Below are 26400 nucleotides of genomic sequence, written 5' to 3'. Positions count from 1 at the left end.
AATCTACATTAAGGCCGGAATCACACTAGTGCGTTGCTTTTTTGAGCTGCGTTGTCGTTGCAGATTTCTCTAGAGGGTGTTCTGCAGATCAACTGCGGTTTAGCTGCAGATCAGGTGCGAATTTGGAGACCTGGGAGAACTTCCGGGTGAGAGGAGAGTGGGGGAGAATTGTATTGAGCTGAATGAGAGAAACTCCTGCAGAGAACTGAACACATCTGCGAATTAGATGCGTACCCATAGAAGATAATAGGACTGAATTCGCACCTGAGCCGCACCGCAAGACATAAAAACCGCATGCGGTTTGGAGGCAATACGCAGTGCGAATGCATCGCACATATGTGAACCAGCCTCATTGAAAACAATGTATTTTGAAATGTCCTGCGAATTAGATGCGGTTTAAACCGCACTCAATTCGCATAGGTGTGAACCTAGCCTAAAAGCAAACACAATTATAGTTTACATACATATAATGATAGCTATATATGCCAATAAAGGAGTCACAGCTAGATGTACATACAGGCCCGGATTCAGAAAGAATCGCGTATCTTTAGGCGGGCGTAGCGCATCTCATATACGCTACGCTACGCTGCCGTAACTTAGAGAGACGAGTACCGTATTCAGAAAGAACTTGCGCCCTAAGTTACGGGGGGCGTAAGCCCGCCTAATTCAAATGATCAAGGCAGTGGGCGTGTTGTATTGAAATGAGCCGTGACCCCATGTAAATGAGGGGCCGATCGAACGGCGCATGCTCAGAGTCACGTCGCAAATACTCCCTAGGAAACGTCGGCTCAATGCTTTGTCGACGTGAAAGTAACATACGCCCAGCCCCATTCACGTACGACTTACGCAAACGACGTAAAATACGACGCTGTTCCGACGTCCATACCTTAACATGACTTATCCCTGCTTTATGAGGGGTAAACTTACGCCTGACCGACGCCTTACGTAAACGGCGTAACTAAATCCGACGGGCGCAAGTACGTTTTTGAATCAGCATATCTAGCTCATTTGCATATTCTACGCGTAAATCTACGGAAGCGCCCCTAGAGGCCAGCGTAAATATGCACCCAAGACACGATGGCGTAGGAGACTTACATCAGTCTTATCTTGGACAAATTCTGGCGTATCTGGTTCTTTGAATCAGGCGCCAAGATACAATGCCTCACATTCAGACTTACTGTCGTAAGTTGTTTCTGAATCCGGGCCACAATGTGTAGAATATGCTGGAGCTAAACACTCTTAACAGTCACAAGTTTGCATGTTCTCCCTGTGCCTGCGTGGATTTCCTTTGGGTACTCCGGTTTCCTCCCACACTCCAAAAACATGCTGGTAGGTTAATTGGATCCTGTCTAAATTGGCCCAAGTATGAGTATGTATGAATGTGAGTTGGTGACCTTAGATTGTAAGCTCCTTTAGAGCAGGGACTGATGTGAATGTACTATGTATATATGTAAAGCGCTGTGTAAATTTACAGTACTATATAAGTACCTGAAAAAAAAACTATCACTTTAGACCCCTTTCACACTTGGGCGGTTTACCGGCGCTATTGCGCTAAAAATAGCACCTGCAAACCGACCTGAAACAGCGGCTGCTGTTTCTCCAGTGTGAAAGCCCGAGGGCCACACTTACCCTATCCAGGTTTCCCCAGCTTCCCTTCCCAACCAATCCAGTCTTAAGACCTGTTTCCTGTCCTGATTGACTGGGAGGAGAAGCAGGGAGACAATAGTGAATGCTGATTCACTAATGTCACAAGTGGGTGGGCTCGGGGAGCAGTTCTCTGTGCCCCAAGCCCGACCCTTTTGAAGCCAATTAAAGCCTCAGGCTCTAATCATATGCTTAAAAAAACTTGTAGAAATCTATGCGTCCGGAGCCCTGCATGGAGTTTAGGGGCTGGTGCATGGAGATTAGGTGGGCGGTGCCACTGCGCCCCTTATGGACCGGCAGCCACTGGCCCCAGGATCCAGATAAGGGTATGCATAGGATCGCATTTGGCCCAAGACCGCAGCCTGGAGACCACTGATCTAAGAGATTCATTTTCTACAGCCTCTTGTATAGTTGGGAGTGAGGCATTTTCTCTGAATGAGTTCACTTCACATATATTGTACAAGGAAGTGTTTCACAAATTGTTTTTATATTTGTATTTTAACATGTTTAAAAGTTACATGTTTTAACCATAATTTGAGTGCCTTAAAAGCTTGGCAGTTTTCTTTGTCTTTATCCATGCAGGCTAGATTAAAACCAATCAGGCCTTGGGTCCCTTTAATATGTGTGAACACACAGTCACAGCCAGTTATTAAAGTCACCATACCAGTCACAATTTAATCTAACACATACATAAAAGATGACTGCAGTCCATGTAATAATACCTTCATAGTGTCTATATTTTTGTGCATGCCACATAACATAGGATGCCATAAACGCTAACGGAAGATTAGAAAATACTCTCTACTTTCTTATTTGCTTGTAGAAATACAAACTGTACAAGAAAAAAAAAACTTTTTTTTTTTACAAGGAATTATAATAAGAAGCACCGTATTACAATAACATCAGAGAAATAGACACCTAAACTGTACAGAACAGCTTTTTACAAGATAAAACATTTTTTAATCAAAAAAGTGCATCAGGGTTTTTTTTTTGCCGATAAATACTGTTTTAGAACATCAGCTACTATCTATATTGACATCTAATATACATGAGTATATTTTTCATTTGCATCTTGAAAAGCTTCACAATCAGAATAAAAACATTGTCTTTGTGCCATGACAGCAATTGTCTGAATACATTCATTATAGTTGAGCGCTGAAAATTGTAATGTGTCAGTCATGTTCCTGGCAAGCACCAATATTAGCGCATATTACAAATATCAAGCTTACTGACGTGTTCTTGGTTTGTCACAGGCAACTGCTGACTAAACAAGATCTATTTATATTATAAATTCACATGAAACATTTATATTGGCAACCTATGACCCTCTAAAGCCTCGTACACACGATCAGTCCATCCGATGAGAACGGACCGATGGACCGTTTTCATCCGTTAACCGATGAAGCTGACTGATGGTCCGTCGCGCCTACACACCATCGGTTAAAAAAACGATCTTGTCAGAACGCGGTGACGTAAAACCCAACGACGTGCTGAAAAAAAAGAAGTTCAAGGCTTCCAAGCATGCGTCGACTTGATTCTGAGCATGCGTGGATTTTTAACCGATGGTTGTGCCTACTAACGATGTTTTTTTTCCCATCGGTTAGGAATCCATCGGTTAAATTTAAAGCAAGTTGGCTTTTTTTTAACCGATGGTTAAATAACCTATGGGGCCCACACATGATCGGTTTTGACCGATGAAAACGGTCCATCAGACCGTTGTCCTCTGGTTAACCTATCGTGTGTACAAGGCCTAAGTGTGGATGAACTACAACACCCAACATATTCTAGAAGGAAAAGTCCACTCCAACTGTAACTTCTAGGTTGAGGGAACATTAGTGCTTTAAAGAACATTATTTTAAACTGTTGGTAGACAGTACACGCCTCTGGAAATTTTGGCAAATTTTGGCAAATATGGATGACACATTTGGGATTTCTCATGTATGACTGTAACAGATATCATTAGGGCACCACCACCAATGTATGAAAAATTCACTGGTTGGATTGGAAAGTTCACATTGGTGCTCCTACCAGCACAATTGGATCACAACACATTTTCAAAACAAGACAAAAGTAATAGGTATGTGTATACGGTATACAAAAACTAAAAAAACGTTACTATTGTTTATACAAAATGTAGCATCTGGCATTGTGACCATAAACTTGCCATCTGCACATGAGCATATGCTGGGTGTTGTAGTGTTGTAGGTCTTCAGCGGCCTATGAGAGGTTGAATAAAGAGATATTAAGCCTAAAACACATTTGACTTAAATAAAAAGCCAATAATAAACGTCCATAAAATAGATAAAACATTTCCAGACTTTGATAGAATTTGAGCTATATCAATTAACTTTTACATTAGCTAAGTACAACCTTTTTGTCTAACGCTATTCAGCCATTTCAGGCTGCAAAGAAAACGACTGCAGTAAGTCATACTGTAGGTATCTGTAAATTTCAATAGATATTTAACACATTTACTGTAGAGTTTGGTCTACTCCCACTTCAAAGCGGACCTTCAGTCATTTTTTCATCTTTACATCTATTAAATCTTCTGCCCTTGTTGTTTTAACTTTGGATAGTTAGGCTACTTTCACACTGAGGCGCTTTGCAGGTGCTATAGCGCTAAAAATAGCGCCTGCAAAGCGCCTTGAAAGAGCCTCCTTTTTCACATTGGAAAGGTGCGCTGGCAGGATGGTAAAAAAAGTCCTGCTAGCTGCATCTTTGAGGTGCTGTAGGAGCGGTGTATACACTGCTCTTAAAGCACCCCTGCCCATTGAAATCAATGGAAAGCGCCGCCAAACCACTGGCAAAGTGTCGCTGCAGCAGTGCTTTGCTGGCGGTTTTAATCCTTTTTCGGCTGATAGTGGGGGTTAAAAGTGCCCTGCTAACAGCCAAATAGAACTGCAAAAACAACAGTAAAGCGCCGCAAAAACGACTGTAAAGCGCTGCAAAAAATAGCTGCACTTTACTGCCAACGCCTCAGTGAGAAAGTAGCCTAAAAGATTTTTTTTCTGCCAGTAAATACCTTATACAGCCCACTCCCTCTTTTTTGTCTGGTCATTAGCCTAGGCTTATGACATCATGTACAACTCTCTGCCAGGAAGGGAGGGGGTGAGTCATAAGAGTCCCAATGAGAACTGCAAACTGGAGGTGTGCCTCTGTGTGTCTGTGTAAATCCAGGAAATGAACAGGCAGCAGCTTCAGCTGCCCACAGTTAAGTGCAGGGAGATTTCCTGAGCATATTTAGCAAGTACAGAATCACAGTATATATAAAAAAAATATGCAAAGTGGTTGGAGGGAAGCTTCAGAATGTCAAAGATGTTTTTATACAAATTATGTGAGCAGACTGCAGTTCCTCTTTAATGGGCAAGACATATCTACCACAGGATGAGATTCCAGCAAACGGCGCAACTTTGGTTAACCAAAACCGGCGTATCATTATATATACATTGAACCCTTAGCAACCGATTCCTGGATGGTAAAAGCAAACAAATTGTTTTGCTCCTTAATAAAATGCGTAGTAAAATACTTCTTCATCAATAACCTGCCATGATATGTCAAATGGAAAATGATTTATTCTTTAAATTACACTATACTGTCGATGTAGTCGTATTCCAAATCAATACATAATGTATAAAACATAAAAAGTAGGCATACTTTTTGTAAACTGCTGTTTAATTTGAATTTATCTGTTCTGATCCTACAACTCACTGAAAGGCCTGGACAAGGAGAAGGCTAATTAAGGCTACCCAAGGAGGCAAGTCAGAAGATCTCATTATCAAAAATAGATATTTTCTAGCTTGCTGGAAATTCTGTGTGAAGGGCCTTATCATTTCATGAGAAATTCTTCAAAGATTGAGCTAAATGTCTACTCACTGGCCAAGTTGCATGGTACCCTGTGGTGTCCTCTGACACTTTTTATAATGGGAATTTGCCTTCCCTTCTGTCATCCAGAGGGAGGAATCTATATCGGTTTCCACTATGTCAGACGGATTAGCCAGATTGGGTGTTTGTGCTGTTTTTTGTCTTCATGGTGTATATGGCAGACACGGGTGACTTACCAATTTCAGTCCTCCATAGCAGGCATGCAATAAGGTTTTCAACTCATCTCATGACTGCTTAGCTGCCTTACGCCGCGTACACACAATCGGAATTTCAGAAAATAAAAGTTTGATGTGAGCTTTTGGTCTGACATTCCGACCGTGTGTAGACCCCATCGGACTTTTTCTGTCGGAATTTCCGACAGCAAAAATTTGAGAGCTGGTTCTCAAATTTTCAGACAGGAAAAGTTCTTGTTGGAAATTCCGATCGTCTGTTTGCAATTCCGACGCACAAAAAAACATGCATGCTCGACGCATGCTTGGAATCATTGAACGTTTTTCTCGGCTCGTCGTAGTGTTGTACATCACCGCATTCTTGATGGTCGGAATTTTGTGTGACCGTGTGTAAGCAAGACAAGTTTGAGACAAAATTCAGTCGGAAAAAAAATCCACGGTATTCTTGTCGGAATTTCCGATTGTGTGTACGATCAGATCAGATCTGCACTTGCAGTGCAAAGTGGATTTTCCTTTTTTTAAATAACCACCATTGATCAACACAGCCCCACAGTTTGTAAAATAGATATCCCCCCCAATCAGGAAAATGCTAGCCAATGTATTACTGGTATGGGGGAATTCTGTATTTTGGGAATAAAGCACAGAGCATGCAATGTATCTTTTGCTTAACTTTTTTCACATTGAATATTGAGAGGCATATGGTTAAATACTTCTCTTGTGGGTCATAGTATTACCCTTAAGCCTCGTACACACGACCGAGGAACTTGATGGGCGAAACACATCGTTTTCCTCGTCGAGTTCCTTGTTAGGCTGTCGAGGAACTCGACAAGGCAAGTTTCTCCATTCCCGTCAAAGAAAAGCTCTCTTTTTGGCTCGACGGGATCCTCGACAGTTTCCTCGTCGAAAAATGTACACACGACCGGTTTCCTCGGCAAAAAAAAAATCCCAGCAAGTTCCTTGCTGGTTTTTGTCGAGAAACTTGGTCGTGCGTACACACGACCAGTTTCCTCGGCAGAATTCAGCTTCCGACCGAGTTTCTGGCTGAATTCTGCCGAGAAACCCGGCTGTGTGTACACTTTCGGCCGAGGAAGCCGACGAGGACCTCGGCGAGGAAATAGAGAACATGTTCTCTATTTCCTCGTTGTTCTATGGGAGCTCTCGGCCCGCCGAGCTCCTCGGCGGCTTCAGGGCTGAACTGGCCGAGGAACTCGATGTGTTTGGCATGTCGAGTTCCTCGGCCGTGTGTACGGGGCCTTACTTTCATTCTCCTGTGACCCAGAGTCAGGTTATAGCAGGCTACTGCCCACTGTAAGCTAACAGAGCTCTGAAAGAATCCTGACAATATTTTTGGCATCCACCCAGCTGTCTGATTGACAGCTGGCTTTGCTTCTCAGCGTGCAGCTGAGACTGAGCCAGTCGCTCCCACCCCTCCCCAGCCCAGCACTCCAGTGAGTGCTGGAGGGCAGAGCAGAGAGCGGTGACGGACAGCCACTGCTCTGAGCAGACTGAGAACTGAATGTGATCGCTCAGTTCTAGATCTAAGGCCCCGTACACACGATAGAATCCATCCGCTGAAAAATCCCAGCAAATGGGTTTCAGCGGATAGATCCTATGGTGTGTACACTCCAGCGGATCTGTTTCCGCGGATATTTCTCCCCTGGGATGGATTCCAGCAGATCGAATATTTGCTGACATGCCAAACAAATCCATCTGCTGGAATCCATCCCAACGGATGGATCCGCTGGTCTGTATAGGGATCCCCCGCATGCGTCGTAATGACTCGACGCATGCGTGGAATTCCTTATATGACAGCGTCGCGCACGTCGCTGCGTCATAATCGCGGCGACGGCGCGACACGTCATCGCCAGAGGATTTCGGCGTGGATTTCAATGCGATGGTGAGTACACTCCATCGCATTAAAATCTGCTGAAATCCTCGAGAGGATTTATCCGCGGAAACGGTCCGCTGGACCGTATCCGCGGATAAATCCTCCCGTGTGTATGGGGCCTTAGAGTTGACATGGGACAACTGCAGCTTCACATGATGCTGAAGCATGCAGGTAAGTATGAGGTTGATTTACTAAAGTCAAATCCACTTTGCACTACAAGTGAACTGTGCTAACAGCCTCTACAAAAGCCAGATCGGCCTCTACAAATTCGGCACAGTGCCTAAAACTAGAGAGTAACTGAGCATGTGCAGAGCAAAGTAAGACAGTGGGGTTGATTTACTAGTCAAGTAGACTGTGCAGTTGCTTCAGAGCTTAGTAAATGAGCAGAAACTCTGCTGACTTCCATCATCCAATCATGTGCAAAATCAAGTTTATTTTATTTTCCTTGCACGTGATTGGGTATTCTTTGCAAAGTGAAGCTTTACCTAATTTACTAAGCTCTGGAGCAACTGCACTTGCAGAGTGTAACTGCACTTTGCAAAGTGTACAGTCTATTTGCCTTTAGTAAATCAACCCCTGTGTATTACTGGATTTTGAACAGTACAGGCACTTATTTTTAATGTTTTACATAACTAAACCTGCAATTTTCAGACTAAAGTTCCACTTTAACAATTTGCAAACTGTTTTCATACATATACTTATTATAAACAATGAAGCATTTTTGTAACTGAATGGTGTTGTCACCCTCTAACTATACAGTGTGGCAGGTGTGTGAATCACAGAACACAATAAGACATTTTTGGCAGGTAAACTGGTTCACTTATATATGTGTCAGCTGTGGATTTTTACTGAACTTCCACTGTAATATGCTTTGATATGCATCAGAATGTCATAGTTGGCTTGAAAGGTCCCTCTTTAGGCTCCACCTTCCCTCTGCTTTAAATGCATTAACTTTTTTTGGACAATTCAATGCATTGGAGATACATTCTGCAGTTAATTGCATCAGCTCCTATGAAAGAGGACTGAAAAGGATGTTGGCACAGTCGCAATTTCTGACCATGGGCAATGTCAAATACATTTAATCAGCAACCCAACCCATCAGTGCAACTTACCAACTACAGTTTAACCACTTAAGACCGGGACCATTATGCAGGTTAAAGACCTTGCCCCTTTTTTGCGATTCGGCACTGCGTCGATTTAACTGACAATTCCGCGGTTGTGCGACATGGCTCCCAAACAAAATTGGCGTCCTTTTTTTCCCCACAAATAGAGCTTTCTTTTGGTGGTATTTGATCACCTCTGCGGTTTTATTTTTTGCGCTATAAACAAAAATAGAGCGATCATTTTGAAAAAAATTCAATATTTTTTACTTTTTGCTATTATAAATATCCCCCCAAAATATATATATATATATATATAAAAAAAAAATTTCCTCACCTCATCAGGGTTTACTTCCTCTTTAAAGCTGCACCACAAATGTCTATTATTAAAGTGAGTGTAAAGTCAAGTTTTTTTCCCTATAAAATAAACATGTTATACTTACCTGTTCTGTTGCAGTGGATTGGCACAGAGCAGCCTGGATCCTCCTCTTCTCGGGTCCCTCTTCTGTGCTCTTGGCCCCTGCCTGCTGTTCAGTGCCACCACAGCAAACAGCATATTATGGAGGCACTTGTGCCCAGTCACAGCTCCCTGTGTCCATTCAGACACCGAGCCCCGACCCGGCCTGACACTCTCTCTGCTGTTTGGCTAGCTGACTGATTGATAGCAGCGGGAGCCAATGGCACCACTGCTGTTTCTCAGCCAATCAGGAAGGAGAATCTCGGACGCATAGAATGCATTAATTCATTAAGATAAAAAAAAACTTCTGCCTTTACAACCACTTTAACTGCAATGTACGAATGTGTAGCTGCACTGAAAACACTCCCCAACCACATGCCGGCCCGTTACCATAGACTTAAATGGGAGGGCGATGAAAGGCTTCTAATGCATCCAGACTTGACATGAGGCTTTATCTTTGGAGAGAAGCAACACTAACGCTTTCAGTGTGTTCTTAACCTAACTCTAGCCAATTTGAGCACCTAAACAATTTTTTAATAGTATAGAAGGCTTTCACGTGGTGCAAGAGACGATTTGCACTTTTAAGTCTGTTATAGCGTGAAAAATGTGTTATCTCCAATACAAATGCTACTTTTACTCCCGTCTCATACTTTATTCTGAGCATGCGCGGGTTTCTTAGCATACACACACTCGAGTTTCTCGTCGAAAACCAGCCCGACGAGGAACACGACGAGGAAATTGAGACTCCCGTCGAGGAAAAAGAGAACTTGTTCTCTTTTTGCCTTGTCGAGTTTCTCGACAGTTTCCTAGATGAAAAACGTACACACGACCGTTTTCCTCTGCAAAAAAGCTCTCCCACCAAGTTTCTTGATGGATTCTGTCGAGTTCCTCGGTCGTGTGTACGAGGCTTCACTCTTAACTCCCATCAGTAAGTTCTGTCTTTGCACATGGGCACTGAAGTACAACAGCTCTTTGCACTGCTTCTCCCTCCCATGGTCTGTGTTCTGTTGTACAAGGGAATATATAATATAATATATAACAAAAGAGGGTGATACCAAATCAAATTCATGTACTTGCACTGTTGCATTAAAAAATACATTTAATGATGTATTCAGTTCAGAAATTTAGCTTTAATAAGAGACAACTACAATCTGATGCATGATTACTAAAGTACATTTCTTGTTGCACCATGTTATAAAAAAAATAACAATGGATAATTCGTTTTTCTGTTGTTCACTTAACTGAACTCAGCTGGCAGAATTGTAACTTTGTTACAATCTATACAGTCCAAAGACTTGATGCCCTGAAATCAACATTCACATTCATAACATCTCATTATTCAGAGATGCCATTGCTCTGGATATTGTATGCATTCAAAATATGCAAAACTAAAAGAAGGCAATTTCATTTTGCTGGGAGCCATTGTGAAAATTTTACATTGTTTGAAAAAAGTGCAAAGTTTTTTCTCAAAGGGGGTTTTCATTGTAAAAGTCGGACACATTCTTAAACCCATCACCCCTTGAAGACCCTCATACCCAAAATGGTAATTTTCAGAGGTGCAAAAAATGTCATTTTAACTTGTTCTTACATGAAAACATCATGGTGCTCTTTAACCTCCCTGGCGGTATGATTATTTCAGATTTTAGGTGCTGAAAGCGGTACCATTATTTTGCAAGGAAATTTGACGTTTTACATTGTAGGCCTGTAATTCTTAGGAATAACTCACTTAAATCTGTCCAAACCAGAGTCTAGTAGACATCCCGGGTATGATAAAGTTTGAAAAACAAAATCATAAATTATAATATAATAAATAACTATAAATAATTATAACAAAAAATAATGTAATTATAATAAAAATTATTCAATAATGTAATCAAATCAAAAACACTGAAATTTGCTCAGTTGCAGGAATTGTCGCTGTCATTACTTTTATTGTTTGATAACGAATTTCCCCACAAATCGCTATCGCTCAATTCTGCAAGTGATTCTAATTTATTATCGCTTTTTTTTAGCTGCTCTGAGCCCTGGTTCACACAGGGTACGATTTGAGATGCGATTTGACATGTCAAATTGCATCTCAAATCGGCGGCATTTGCCGGCAATGGCACTGTCCTAATCGGTGCGACGCCGCATCTGCGGCGCTGCACCGATTTCAAAAAGTAGTTCCTGTACTACTTTTTGCGATTTCGGGCCGCGATTTACATTGAACCCTGCACAGATGTCTCTTAAATCGCGGCCGAAATCGCGGCAAAATTGCACCCGTGAAATCGCGGTAAAATCGAGATTTTACCGCGATTTTGAATTCGCAGCAGTGTGAACCTAGCCTTAAACCACTTTTGACGTAAAGGGACACTTTTGGTTGCTATGGACAATCTCCAGTTTCCAGGCAGATAGAACAGTTTTTATTATATAAAAGTACATGTAGGGCACAGGGCAGACCACTAGGGACAGAACGGGTGTGTATTTTTTTCATACAGTACTGTAATCTATAAGATTACAGTATACTGCATGTATTGTGTGTATTTACTTTTTTGAATTTGGCGCCGATCTCCGCCCCCGTGTGTCGTAAGGTCGCAGGGAACGGAGCTCAGCGGCACACAGGCACTGTGTGAATCGAGCGAGGACAGAGCTCGATCACACAGCAGGGAGGCATCGCAGGATCCAGGGACAAGGTAAGTAATTCCCTGCCTGTGTACATTGCGAGCGATCCCGAGTCTGGCTCGGGGTTACCGGTTTTGGTTCTAAAATTCTACCCCCGAGCCAGACTCGGGAATACCACTGAGGGGGTTAAAGGCATTGAAGCTAAATTGATAGCTATAGTCTATTAAGAGCCATAGGAACAGGGTAGGACCCCTTTTTCATTTAAAATCCCTTTAAGGCCCCTTTCACACTTATACGACTTGCCCCATGATTTGTGATGGCAAAGTAACATGACAAGTCGTTTCCCATGATTTCCAATGACAACCATTCATATTAGTACGACTTTGTTCCGACTTCAAAGTAGTCCCTGCACTACTTTAGTCCGATTTTGATGCCACTTACACAGGCATTTCCTGAAATCGCGGCCACGAAATTGCGGTGAAGTCGCGGTAGTGTGAAAGGGGCCTATATGTTTGGTGGAATATATATATATATATATATATATATATATATATATATATACATACACACACACAGTAAAATAAGTATTGAACACGTCAACATTTTTATAGGTAAATATATTTTTAAAGGTGCTATCGATATGACACATGTCGATAACAACCCATGTAATCCATACATACAAAAAAAAAAAAAATAAGTTCAGAAATTAAGTATAATAAAATGGAATGACACAGGGAAAAGGGTATTGAACACATGAAGAAAGAGAGGTGCAAAAAAACATGGAAAGCCAAGACACCAGCTGAAATCTATCAGCAATTAGAAAGCAATCCTGCCTCTTCTCAGTGCAAATTAGAATCAGCTGGTTCAGTCTCAACTGATGGCCTATAAAAAGGTGTCTCATTACCAAGGTGTCACACAAGAAACATCTCATGATGGGTAAAAGCAAAGAGGTCTCTCAAGACCTTCGCAACCTTATTGTTGCAAAACATACTGATGGCGTTGGTTACAGAAGGATTTCTAAACGTCTGAATGTTCCAGTGAGCACTGTTGGGGCCATAATCTGGAAGTGGAAGAACATAGTTTTACTATAATGACCATAAATAGTGACGTGTTCAATACTTCTTTTATATATATATATAATTCGTTTTTATTTGAGCGTTTAGTTGAATCTAATCTTCGGAAGTATTAGCACAGGTTTCTTTCAAACCTACACTAAAGAAGTATTAAATGCCTAAAACCTTTTGTCATTTTTAAATAAACAAATAAACAGGAATAAACAGGATGTGGGTGCCATGTGCCTCAAAAAAAATGACAGCTGGTGAGATAAATGGTTGACCCTTTTTTTTTTACCACAATGTAAGCTCATATTTCCTGCAATTATTTGCTTCTAGCTTCGATAATAATCAATTATTACCGTTATGCTAAAGTCACTCAGTTCACTGCAGTATACAGTCCGACAAAGACAGATTTAGCAGGCTCTCTGGATAGGATTTCTGACCTTTGTCATATGGTTTTGTGCTCTGCAACCTCCCACTCATGGCAGAGAGCATAGTAAACGGCACTGCTGCAGATTTGTGGCATAGAATATAGGGATACCGGCAACTTAAAGGATTCAGTTAGCAGAACTGCCAACTGCAAAGAAAAGACTGGAGCCATTTAACAGCAAGGCCTTGTTCCCTCAGTCACTTCAAATGCAAAGTTTTAATATCAGACAGCAGTGCACCTTGTCCAGCTTTGATATATAACTTAGTACTATATACATTTACTGATGTGATCACCAGGCTTAGACTTTCAGGATGTCATCTTATTATCATATCAGCACAAAATGCATTGTAATATTGTAGTAAAACAGCTGAAAGATGGCATCTATACAACCTCACCTCTGCAGACTGGCTATACATGCTAGTATGACACAAATGCAGTTTTCACAATAGAAAAATACAGTCAGAGTACAGTAAAAGTGACATACAGCGCATCTATTTTGTCTTGTGGAAGATCAGGGTAAAGTCCCGGTTTGCTTTTTTGGTCCCATTTTAACAGCTAAACATGGAAGTAAAAAGTTTGCCATTAAAAACCATCCTTCAAGATAGCACTTTTTGGAAGGCTCAGATAAAAAAAGGACACTTTGACCAGAAACTAGCAAGCATCAATCAATAATACATCATCGCTGCAAGAAGATCGTTTCACCTTACCGAATGACCGCTCAATGGGCTCAGAACAAAACACAATGACTTGCACATTTAACACTTCCAGCATTGAAACAGTTATTACAGCATACACCTTATTGCGTCACCATTTCTATTTTCACTCCTCGGTTCCAATTACCACCTCGGAAATGAGGCACGCCGCGCAGGTGTATTTTTAATCCCTTGCGTCCTGACAAAGATGTACATTATCTCCAGGATGTCACAGCCCTTTCTTTTTCCTCTTCATTAGGGACTTATTGCAACAAATGCCCTGGATCTGATTTATTTCAATAATATAAAAACGTCTGTGTTCTTGATGCCCCTTTTCTCATACATCACACTGCCCTGATTGTAAAATGAGGATGTAACACTTGTCATGGTGATCTGGTAACAAAAGGGTTAATGCCCAGGGTATCAGCGCTCAATTACTAAGGAATGTAATGGAAGGTGGAACCATAAGGGCTTGGCTACATATGCTACACTCAAATACCCATTGCAGAATTATATGAGATTCAGTAGAATGTAGAGGAACTAGGGCTGGGGAAAAAAAATCGATTTAAAGTCTGAATCGACCTGCAAGGGCAAATCGATTAAGATTTTAACCAAATCGATTTTTTCCCCCCAAAAAATTCCATAGGACTGGCGCTCTGCGGACTAGGCCGAAGCCGCGACCTCGCCTAAAAAATCCTGCCCGCAGCTCGCCGCGATCCTGGTAAAAGGCCGCAAGGCCAGACGCCCGTGGACTAGGCCAAAGCCACGGCCTCACTACCTTTTCCCAGGATCACGGAAAGCTACGGGCAGGATTCTTTTCCCAGGATCCCGGTGGACTAGGCCAAAGCCACGGCCTCACTACCTTTTCCCAGGATCGCGGTGGACTAGGCCAAAGCCTCACCTAAAAACTCCTGCCGGCACGGTGTCCATTAAGAAAAAAAATCTTGATTTGAATCGTGAATCAAGTTTTTTTTTAAAATCGCAGATTTTTTGGGCCAAAATCGCCCAGCCCTAAGAGGACCATACATGGAAATATATTGTTTCAAAGTACAACGGATTGTATAATTACACCATGGGGCTGATTTACTAAAACTGGACAGTGCAAAATCGGGTGCAGCTCTGCATAGAAACCAATCAACTTCTTTTGTCAAAGATTCATCGAACAAGCTGAAGTTAGAAGCTGATTGGCTACCATGTATAGGTGCACCAGTTTTTGCCCTGCCCCGTTTTAGTAAATCAACCCACATGTGGACAATCTCATTAAAAGATTAGAAAACGATCAGAAAACTGACTGGAAAAGATTATCCATAGTTACATAGTAGTCAAGGTTGAAAAAAGTCCACCATGTGTGTCCAATTTTCTATTTGGAGGTGATCAAAATGAACACACCTCAGCACATTTTTGCCTTGTGGGCAGCAATGGGGTGTTCAGCCTACATACATTACTGTATATGTAGTTTGTTTTCGTTAGAAAGGAGCCACAGCCTGAGAAGAAAGGGCTGTCCCCTGCCAATATGCTGTAGAGTGAGGACTATTCTTCTTTAAGTGAAAGCAAAGGTATATTTGCAAAGGTCTGACATGCTCCCCACCGAGTCAAAACTTAAATTCTCCAATCTATAGGGAGCATGAGCTTTGCTGATTGGAAGGTTGTAGGTTTGACTCAACATGGGGTATGTTGGACCTCTGCAGGTAAACCTTTATTTTACACAGAGAATAGGGGTCTTTTTTTGCAGCATGCTTATACCAGACAGACTTTTCTCCTGAATCTGGAATGTATTTAGCCGATTTAAAGCAGTATTAAACCCAAAACCAAAAGTGTATTATATTGCAGCTTACCAATCATTAGCTTGGTACCTATGTTTTCACCTGGTGATCTGCCCAGTAACACACCTAATGTATTAGGTTACTTTTTCACTGGGGCATTGGCAGCGCTTTACCGCCGATAGCAGGGCACTTTTAACCCCCGCTAGGGGCTGAGGAAAGGGTTAAAAGCACCCGCAAAGGGCTTTGGCAGCGGTGCCCATTGATTTTAATGGCAGGGGCAGTGGAGGATGGTGTATACACTGCTCCCACAACACCCGAAAGATGCTGCTTACAGGACTTTTTCTAGCATCCTGCAAGCGTACCGCTCTAGTGGCAAAGCACTCGGGCTCTCACACTGGGGCTGCAGGGGAAGCATTTTTTAGGCACCCCAGTGTGAAAGGGGTCTTAGTGAGACACATCTCGGGAGAACTGAGTACAGGGGGCACAGCAGGCAGCACCACTGTCAGTCAGGGGGCTAGTGTTAAATGTATTAGCAGATTAAAGCCTGGTACACACTAGTAGTTTTTCTTTTCATTCAACCCAGCAGGCTGAACAAATAAAAACTGAAGAGCTCAGGAGAAGCCGCTCTACTAACAATTCAATGTTAGTACAGCAATCTCCCCCACTAAGCTATTGTGTTCTGACAGAGGGACAGCCCCCTGCCAGAACACTCCAGTCAGCGCTCTCAGCCTCTAACCTTTTTCGGTCATGCCCCTTCGAAAGAAGCCAATGCCGCCCGATATTTAGCCCATGTGTACTAGGCTTTAGAACCACTAGCAAACTGAAGCTAAACTCCAGCTCACACTTTATGATCAGTTACAGCTGTTTTTTTTCTTTTTGGGATAAAGGTTTTGCATTAATAAATAAAAGCAGATCATTGTATTCACCCCTGCCAGTGTTAAGTGGTTTGTCTCATCCATGTACACTGATACATTCTGCTGGAGAGCTGAAAAAGCTGTGCTTTTGAAAAACAACAGACCTGCTGGCTGGTTCATCAGATCAAAAAATAGAAGAAACTAAGCCTAAAAATAGGAAACTAATGTAGCCATCACCTCTAAGAATTGGTAAGCTGCAACATAATAAATGTTTGCTTTTAGATTTAATACCACTTTAAAGTTCAGTTAGGCTTCAGGGAAATCCATGAGAACAAAAATATGGAGCTGTCACTGCTGTCATTCTGATCCTGGGTGCCCTACATAAGGAGTCTCTCATTTGCAGCATGGCAATTCACACTTTTTAGACTTCATCAGTTATATGCTTATTCCAGGGCTTGGACTTAATAGGCAGTTAAGTCAATCAGGATGAAAGGCTTAGAACCTACAGAAATGACAGCCCCATTATTCCATTCTCACAGCTCACCTATATAACTGACAATCGATCTAATTCAGCAGGCAATTCTTTGACTGATCTCAGACCATTTCTGGGCACCGAATATGTAGCCAAGCCCTTACGGGACGAGGGCAGATGATGCTTTTGCACGTTGAATTTTTTTTTAGGGAAACCCAAAACTTGTTTCCCCATCTGAAAAAAACATGAAGCCGAACTGCGATCACTCTCCATTATCAGTCAAACGAAAAGCAAGCACCTAGTTCTAAGAATAAAAACAATTAATTACTTTGGTTAAAAAAATCGAAGTTTTAGAAAATGAACCTGTAGGGGGTTATTCTTTTGAGCAGTAACAAATCAGGCCTCGTACACACGACCAAGTTTCTCGGCAAAAACCAGCAAGAAACTTGCTGGGAGATATTTTTTTGCAGAGGAAACCGGTCGTGTGTACATTTTCGTCGAGGAAACTCTCGAGATACTCGACTAGCCAAAAAGAGAGCAAGTTCTCTATTTCCTTGACGGGAATGGAGAAAATTGGCTTGTCGAGTTCCTCGACAGCCTGACAAGGAACTCGACGAGGAAAACGATGTGTTTCGCCCGTCGAATTTCTCGGTCGTGTGTACGAGGCTTCAGCCATGTTGTTTTCTTGGTATTTTTGTACTACCACGAGACACCAACTCACTAATAATGTGGCGGGTGGGTCTTATACATGCCCAGTGCAGGGCGGGGACACTAGCGGTCATCATCTGAAGCTGCTCAGTCTTGTAATATAAAAAGTGAAGTCTGAGATTCTGTCGGGTAAGACAATATCTCAGCATGCAATGTCAGCAGAGCACAAATGACCAACACCATGGCATAGGTCACGTGATCAGAAAAGGAGCCAACTGATTAAAGCGGAGCTCCACCCTAAAGTGGAACTCGCGCTGATCGGAACCCGCCCCCCTCCGGTGTCACATTTGACACCTTTCAGGGGGAGGGGGGTGCAGATACCTGTCTAAAGACAGGTATTTGCACCCACTTCCGGCCACACGTCTCGGGCAAAAGACAGGTTTTTCCCGACTTCCCGTCTGTCCCCCGTTTCCCGACTTCCCGTCTGTCCACTCGGCTCCCAGCACACAGCGTGTGAGCCAATCGGCGGGCGCAGCGCGACTCGCGCATGCGCCGTAGGGAACCGGGTAGTGAAGCCGGAGCGCTTCACTTCCTGGTTCCCTCACTGAGGATGGCGGGGGGAGCAGCAGAGAGACGAGCGATCGCTCATCCTCTGCTGCGGACGGCGCTGGACTCCAGGACAGGTAAGTGTCCTAATATTAAAAGTCAGCAGCTGCAGTATTTGTAGCTGCTGGCTTTTAATATTTTTTTTTAATGGCACATCCGCTTTAATAAAAACAACCAGAATAGGAAAAAAAAATCAATCACATTTTTATTACTAGGTTGAGCTTTTGATCTATGGAATGTAATTTTTTTTTTTTTTACTGATAGGTTTGGTTTTAAAAAAATCTACTTGAGAAAAGGCTGAAGACAGCATTTTCTAAAAAAAGGTTCGCTCTACCAGACGTGTGCAATTTTTACCTAACCTTCATCTCAGGTGACGTCGCTTGTTCAGCTCGCTCAATGTATAGAAAATGTGGCGCAGTTTAAATTGAAAAAAAATCTCTGCGTGCAAGAGCGCCCCTCTAACCTCGCCCCTAGGCTCATTCAATTACCTATACAAGACATACAGTCTCACAATTCTAACAGTAAGAAAAGATTCATTCCCATTTAGAAGGTCCAAGCCCCCCTTACACCTCCATCTTATATTGCTAATTTTCTATAATGATCTCCAGCAAACGTTTCTTTAACCAACATTTTAAATGCTGGATTTTTTTTTTCTTTTTTGTGTTTTACAGCCAATGTAAAAAAAATAAGGGAAGATCTTCTTATATAATGTATTTGTGCTATTCGTATTTTGGCATTCGGTAATTACAAAAAAATAAATAATCTATCAAACATAATTTACACTTGACACACAAACATTGAAAAGTGCCTGGTTGTATGTACATTACAGACTGGTATTACTCCATAGAAATCTTCTAGGTGGGACTGGACCTTTCATTTCTGACATGAAGGTTACAATGACAGCAATAGGATGTCAGTGGTGTTCAGAACTGACCCTCCAGCAACTGAGATGTGATAGGATTTCAGCTGGGTTTATAAGATGACCAGAGGGCCAAGACTAAAAAGCCACAGTTTTTTGTCATTGCTTTAGTTACACACAGGAACACATATTGGTTTATTTAATAACACAGAGCCTAGTGCAGAAAAAAACAGCTGAAAAAAGTAATGTACGGTAAGTAAAATATACGTCTTGCCAATAGAACCAATCAGGTTCCAACTGCCATTTTTTCAGCATGCAAAATTTTTTAATTCTGATATAACATTTTGGTTGATGGTCAACTGCACCCTAAAGAGATATATTTAAGCACTGGGCTGAGTTGACCATCATCTTATATCTCAACTTATGGTGGCAAGACTTTAAACCCGAACACATGAATTATACAGGTTCTGTGGCTGAGTAAGGTGCTAATTAAACTCACTTGGTGCCTTATCTGCATTAAATTAGCCTCAGAACCAAGTCATATGTGTTTGGGTTTAAAGGGATGAGGTGACAACCCTACAAGACTTTCACCCAGTAGTTTTTCTCCACACTTCCCACAAATCTATAGGCATCACGGGAAGACTGACATTGTTTATCATTCAAGTTGGGTGGAGATCGCTCACCACTGGGGTCCATGAGAAAAACAAAAGGTAGCACGTGATTCGATTTTCTAAGCACCACTTAAACCTGAAATACCAGTTTTGGATAAAGCTGACCTTTAGGACACGTGCATGCATGAGGCCCAGTGATGCCTTGTGACAACCTGATTTTTTATTTCTTTTTACCTTATTTAAATTTTTTTAAAAGCAGTCCGGCTTCCAGAGGTTTAATGCATATTAATAATTCTATGGTGCCAACGCATGTTTCAATGCAATTGTCCAATTTGACAAAAGTTTAGAGGAGTGAGGAAACTTAGTACAAGTAAAAGGCTCCCGTAGGAGAATCTATACAAATCCTAAATCTATGTAGGATACACAGACATACAAAGTGAACAAAAAAAACTTTATTCACCTTCCCTGACTGATCCAAATATGCCTTTATTTGTGTTTCCATGCTGCCCCTCCCAGACACTATAAGGCCTCATTCACACTGGACATTTTTGGACATTTTTACAGCAGCGGTTTTTGGCAGTAGACTTTTTTTCTACAGTCAATAAACTCTCCATCATGTTATCTTATGTGTCCATGCACACATAGGCTGTTATCAGCAGTTTTGGGCAGTGGCATTTTTGAGCAGTAAAGAAAAAAAAAAAAACTAGTGGGTTCTGAGAGACGTTTTTCAGCTGTAAAAACATTCTAACGCTGATAAACGCCGATAAACGCTCAAAAACTTCACTCACCAGCGTTTTTTAATGTTTTTGATCCACTGAAAAAAAATAAACATGTTTTTTTCGTCAATAAAACCCATAAAAAGACAACGTGGGAAAAACGCTAAAAAACTTTAATAAACGCTAAAAAAACGCTATTGAAAAAAGTTGTAAAAACACACTGCAAAGCTACTGACGTTTTTATAACGTTATTTTAACATCCAGTGTGCATGAGGCCTAATGTTTGAGGGGTTTTAAGTAATCTTTAGGCCTCATGCACACTGGACGTTTTTACAGCAACTGTTTTTGGCAGTAGACGTTTTTTTTCTACAGTCAATAAACTCTCCATCATGTTATCCTATGTGTCCATGCACACATAGGCTGTTATCAGCAGTTTTGGGCAGTGGCGTTTTTGAGCAGTAAAAAAAAAAAACTAGTGGGTTCTGAGAGACGTTTTTCAGCTGTAAAAATGCTCAAACGCTGATAAACGCAGATAAACGATCCAAAAAAATGTTTTCCTTCAATAAAACTCAAAAAAGCTAACGTGGAAAAAACGCTATTGAAAAAAGCTGAAAAACTCACTGCAAAGCTACTGGCGTTTTTATAATGTTATTTTAACATCCAGTGTGCATGAGGCCTTAGTCTTAAAACATTTAACATATATGCAGAAAATTAAAAAATGGCTCCAGCAGCAAAAGGTTTAAAGCCCAAAAGACCAAACTTTTTTTCATCACTGTAATGCAGTCAGGCTGCATACACACTAATACATGTGGATGTACTTTTACTGTACTATAGGGCTGCTAATAGGTTAAAATGATCTGTGCTAGTAGAATGCTGAAGATCAGGACCGCTGCTCCATTAAAAACACACAAAACACAGCAGTTCAGGTCTCCGGTGATTTGACATGCCCCCTGCACAGTGCTTTTAGTCCAAACAACAGCACTCATGCTCCCCATGCAGAAATTTGGATTGGAGCACTGTGCATGGATGGCACTTGTCGGGCCACTGGAAACCCAGCCTGCTATGCTCTGTATTAAACAGCAGCCTTCACTTTCCCTGAGCAAGGATGTGATTGGGGGCGTGACGCTCTATGTTGAGCATGATGCCAGCACAAAGCATATTTCAGTACAACAGTACAGTAAGAAAATAAAAATGACACCCACATTTATTACTGTATATGTAGCTTCATTTCATTACAGTGCTAAAAACAAAGCTTCAGCTGGGCTTTAACACCACCTTTCAGCTGCCTGTTATGCAGGCTTTAATGCATGGGAAGCAGCATAGCTTGTGTGATTTATGATTTGCTTTCAGCTGCCCAGTCAGTGTGGTGGGAGCATGCGGTAAGGGCACTCAGCGCACAACCTTAGGCCTGGATGCAAATGTATGGCAGCTGGGTGTTAAAGCCCACTTTTCTTGCTGCCGCATATACGGCATTTTGGAAAGAGATTAAGCTACCTATAGATACATGGTAACAGTCACCTGATCCACCCTCACCTCTTTGCGATACAAGGTAACAGTCACCTGATCCACCCTCACCTCTATGCGGCACATGACCAGCAGCCAACCTTTCTTGGGTGAGAACATTGAGTGGACATTTTTTTTTTACGATAACTACTTCTCCCATTTAATGGTTTGTTTACCTCCCAAATGCCTATTTTATCTAGTGACAGCCAACTGCACCAAGCTGCTTGCACTACTGGCCCATTTACTTCAATGGGTCCTGTTTCAGGGCAGTACTGCCTGCCAAATGCAACAGGTTGTATAAATGTCAATATACTGCACCACAACTGTGTACTAACATGGCCACTAGTAATGTTAACTTGTGGCCTGGGGAGGGGGTCGGTAAAACCCAAAATGGTAAACTGGTAAAGCCCAACTGCCTCTTTTTTTCTTCCCCTCACGTGCACGTGTGAACAAGCCGCCAGGAAAAAACACAAACACTCGGCTTAGCCCAGCATTCCTCTTTACCTTGGCAGGTCTTATGCAGGCCGCACACATGGCAATTTTCAGGGAATTTCCACCCAAGGATTGAATGTGACCCAAAGCCGACATCAATAAAATATAGTGACATCAATTAATGATAAATTGTTGGTGGGGGGTTTCCTCCACTTAGTTGTTTTGGTGGGGGGGCTTTCCCGCATTTTTTGTTCTGGTGTGGGGTTCTCATATTTAGTTGTTTTGGTGGGGGATTTGCCACATTTAGTTGTTTTGGTGGGGGGTTCCCCACATTTAGTTGTTTTGGTGGGGGGTTCCCCACATTTAGTTGTTTTGGTGGGGGGTTCCCCACATTTAGTTGTTTTGGTGGGGGGTTCCCCACATTTAGTTGTTTTGGTGGGGGGTTTCCCACATTTAGTTGTTTTGTCGGGGGGTTCCCGCCATTTATTTGTTTTGGTGGGGGTTTCCTCCATTTAGTTGCTTTGGTGGGAGTTTCCTCCATTTAGTTGCTTTGGTAGGGGATTTCCCCCATTTAGTTGTTTTTGCAACTGAAAATTGCCATGTGGCCAGCATAAGAGCACAAAAATGTAATACAATTTTACGAAAATATATAGAATAAAATTTGAGTCAAATATTCAATTGCCTTGACAACTAGAAAATTCATGAGTGGCACCATAGAAAAAAAAACTCCTAAATCTGAATCGACCATGTCAATCATAACTTAAAAAAAACCTGTGCATGCTGCTTTAGCCCTGTGTTATTAAATAAAGACTCCATAGTGAATCGTCATCAATACCACATAACCTGAGTAGAATGACAGTATACATTAGCTCTTTTTTTTTCGAAATTCTAAGTAGATATTGCACAGTAGCACTTTGACTTTATAAATACATTGAACTCCATTTATGAAATGGATTGATCATGTTAATGTCATGTCCAAATGTTATCGAGCACAAAAATTTCCCAGTGGATCTCAATCCTATTGATCTTTTTTTCCTTTTTTTTTTTGTATTTTCTTCAAACAAACACTCCACCTGGCAACCGAACACCAACCACTCGTAGAGATATGTACGATCAAACGTCACTCGGTGATCTGGCTCTCTGAGAGACACTCGCAGGGATGCAACCGCAGCAAATCAGCCACAGCGCTTTTTGGATCTCCTGGTTCCGGAAGGCGTAGATGACCGGATTGATGACAGAGTTGTATGTGGCTGGAAGCAGCGTGGCATAGGTGTAGATGGAAGGGTACGTGTAATCTGCTATTAAAGAATAAAGGGTGAAAGGCATCCAGCAGGCCGCAAACGTCCCAAGTATGATGGCCAAAGTAGATACTCCTTTCCGGGTGGTGACGTAGTGCGAGGTGGCCAAGAAATGGTGCTGTAAGGCAATCTGATGAGCGTGCCTCATGACGATTTTACAGATTTGAATGTACAGCTGAAGCATGAGTGCAAACATGAGCAGAAAGGAAACGGAAAGGGCCGCGGCATTGTTTTTCGTCAGCGGTCGGATAACACTACACGTTGACTCATCCTTAAGGCAATTCCAACCCATGATAGGCAAAAGTCCTACGCACGTCGACGCTCCCCACAGGAAGATGAGCATGATGTAGGTAAAGGTGACTGTTCTTTCGGAGTTGTACGTCAAAGCGTAGTAAAGAGACAAGTAGCGGTCAACGGTGATCGCCAGCAAGCTGCACACCGAGGCACAAAAGGAGGCAGCGATCAGTCCCACCGTGACCAGCTTAGCAGCCTCCGATTGAAGGAGATAGGCAAATATAAAATTGACAATGAGTCCCACCCCTGCCAAGAGGTCCGCCAGCGCCAAGCTGCCGATGAGGAGGAACATAGGAGCTCGCAGGCTGGGGTTATGGAAGATGATGAGGACCACTATAGCATTTTCACAGGAGATCAGGGTTCCCGATGTACACAGAACAATATCCCACGGGTTTACAATCAGCTCTGGCTCTAGCACAGGAATTAGGGAGGAGTCTGCCAGCGAGATATTCTCCGGAGAACTGGCGTCTATATGATCCTGAGGCAGCCAGCTTATATTAACCTTCGTATCTTCATTCATTTTAACCTTCTTCAACAAAAAAAGACAAGGGTTTTATTACACCATTCTAACCGAGGATCATAACATGCAACAAGGATGCCAAAAACGACATAGGCAACGACTATGAAGAAAAGGAACGCTGCAAAAAAAAAAAAGATGAAATGCATGAATGGAGGGACATTGATGAATCAGTGAGGATGACATTAAAAGCACACAGCGTAAATCACATAATGCCGTAATCACCAAAATAATTGCAGACAGTGTTGTGGTTTTAATAATGCACAAGCAAAATAATTTACAAAAATGTAAAAACAATATCCAAAGAATGCATAAACAAATTATCTAAAAAAAAAATGCAAAGAAAAAAAATATGAAAGAAAAAACAATGCAAAAAAGATCCAAAAATATATATATATATATATATATATATATATATATATATATATATATATATATATATATATATATGTATGTATGTATGTATATATATATCCAACGAATAAAAAAAAAGAGATCAAAAGAATGCAAAAAAAAAAATGATCCAAAGAATTAAAAATAAAAATGAAAAAAAAAAACTCAATGATACAAAAGAAAAATGATCCAAACGATGCAAAAATCTAAAAAGATGTTCCAGAAGAGGTTACATAGAGCAATGGCACACCGCGGTGTAAGATGAGGATGAGGGAGGGGGTGGCGGCACACAGTACAATGAAATATTCACAATGTAGTCACCTTGAGATCTCCAGCCCCGGCCGAGGGTGTCTTCTTATTCTAGTCCTGAGATGATGATGGTCCAGGTGGCCGGCTCGCCCCGCATCCTCTCCCCGTGCAGGGCTGGGGGGGTGCCGGCTGCCTCTTCCCGCAGGCTGCAGGTGGAAGTGCGGTGGGGGTCGGGCTGTCAGCTGAAGCTGCTCGCCGGGCGCACATAGCGGGGACAGCGGTGCTTGCTGGCTGCCTGCAAGAGGCAGAAAAGGAGAGAAGCGCGGGCGCGGGCTGCCTTGCGCGCTCCACGGGGGCGCGCCCCCGCCTTTGGCGCGTTCGCGTGAGTCCACTGCAGTGTACTAAGAAGGCCAATTGCTGTAGCAGATGTTCGTTCCTAAAAGCGAGAGCTGTGACAGCATCAGCAGCGACATTAACACTCAGCGATCTATGGGTGACATTGTATGCAGGGGGAGGATAGCCATGGATTATTCCATTGCTTGGACTCACTCTTGTCTTTATTTTTATTCTGATGTAGAAATACTAATAAATTCACTCAGACTGATAACGATGCCACCCTGCATAGAAATGGTGTAATACCTGCCCCTCCGCCTGCGCTGATAGTCTTCACCGTCTGTATCCGACACTTCCGGGTGTGTCAGGCCCCTCTCCGCGCTTCTATCCACCGGAACCCACATCACTACAGGACACAGTGGTGACATAGGGACCGGCGGAAGGTGATAATGAGCAGGGGGGGTGTCAGGTGTGTCTGGGCACACCCTAATCATGATGAGCGTTGCCGATTCCCCCTGCTGCCCGCCCCCCCAAGTAAAGTTGGCTTCCCTCTTCTCTTATCCCCTCAGCTGCTACAGGGAATGTTTCAGGATGGAGAGCGGGGAAAGAGGTAGAAAATGTAATTTACCGGTGCCTTCCTGTTCTAAATGAAAACACTCACTCACTGTGTCCATTCATAACTGAAGCAAGGTAATGAACACACTCAGGCCCCGTACACACGACCGAGTTTCTCGGCAGAATTCAGCCAGAAACTCGATCGGAGCTGTATTCTGCCGAGAAACCCGGCCGTGTGTACACTTTCGGCCGAGGAAACCGACGAGAATCTCGTCGTGCCAAATAGAGAACATGTTCTCTATTTCCTCGTTACTCAATGAGGAAATTTGGCTCGCCGAGATCCTCGGCGGCTTCACAAGAAACTCGACGAGCAAAACG

The 26400-nt window shown here is 42.4% G+C and overlaps 1 protein-coding gene across 1 annotated transcript; it reads right to left on the bottom strand.

Moving 5' to 3' along the window:
* Positions 1 to 22575: 22575 nt before the first annotated feature.
* GPR12 (G protein-coupled receptor 12) lies at positions 22576 to 25488 on the bottom strand. Its single transcript, XM_040340490.1, has 2 exons — positions 25207 to 25488; positions 22576 to 24504 (listed from the first exon to the last, which is right to left on the bottom strand). Exon 2 carries the CDS (start codon positions 24493 to 24495, stop codon positions 23497 to 23499), a length of 999 nt encoding a protein of 332 aa, XP_040196424.1. The 5' UTR covers positions 24496 to 24504; positions 25207 to 25488; the 3' UTR covers positions 22576 to 23496.
* Between the last annotated feature and the right edge of the window lie 912 nt (positions 25489 to 26400).

This window comes from Rana temporaria, chromosome 2 (genome assembly GCF_905171775.1).
Source record: "Rana temporaria chromosome 2, aRanTem1.1, whole genome shotgun sequence".
NCBI lineage: Eukaryota > Metazoa > Chordata > Amphibia > Anura > Ranidae > Rana > Rana temporaria.
This window is presented reverse-complemented; position numbering and strand designations above follow the sequence as displayed.

Coding starts and splice junctions, on each gene's coding strand:
- GPR12 (XM_040340490.1), bottom strand. CDS start 24,495: ATGAATGAAGATACGAAGGTTAATATAAGCTGGCTGCCTCAGGATCAT.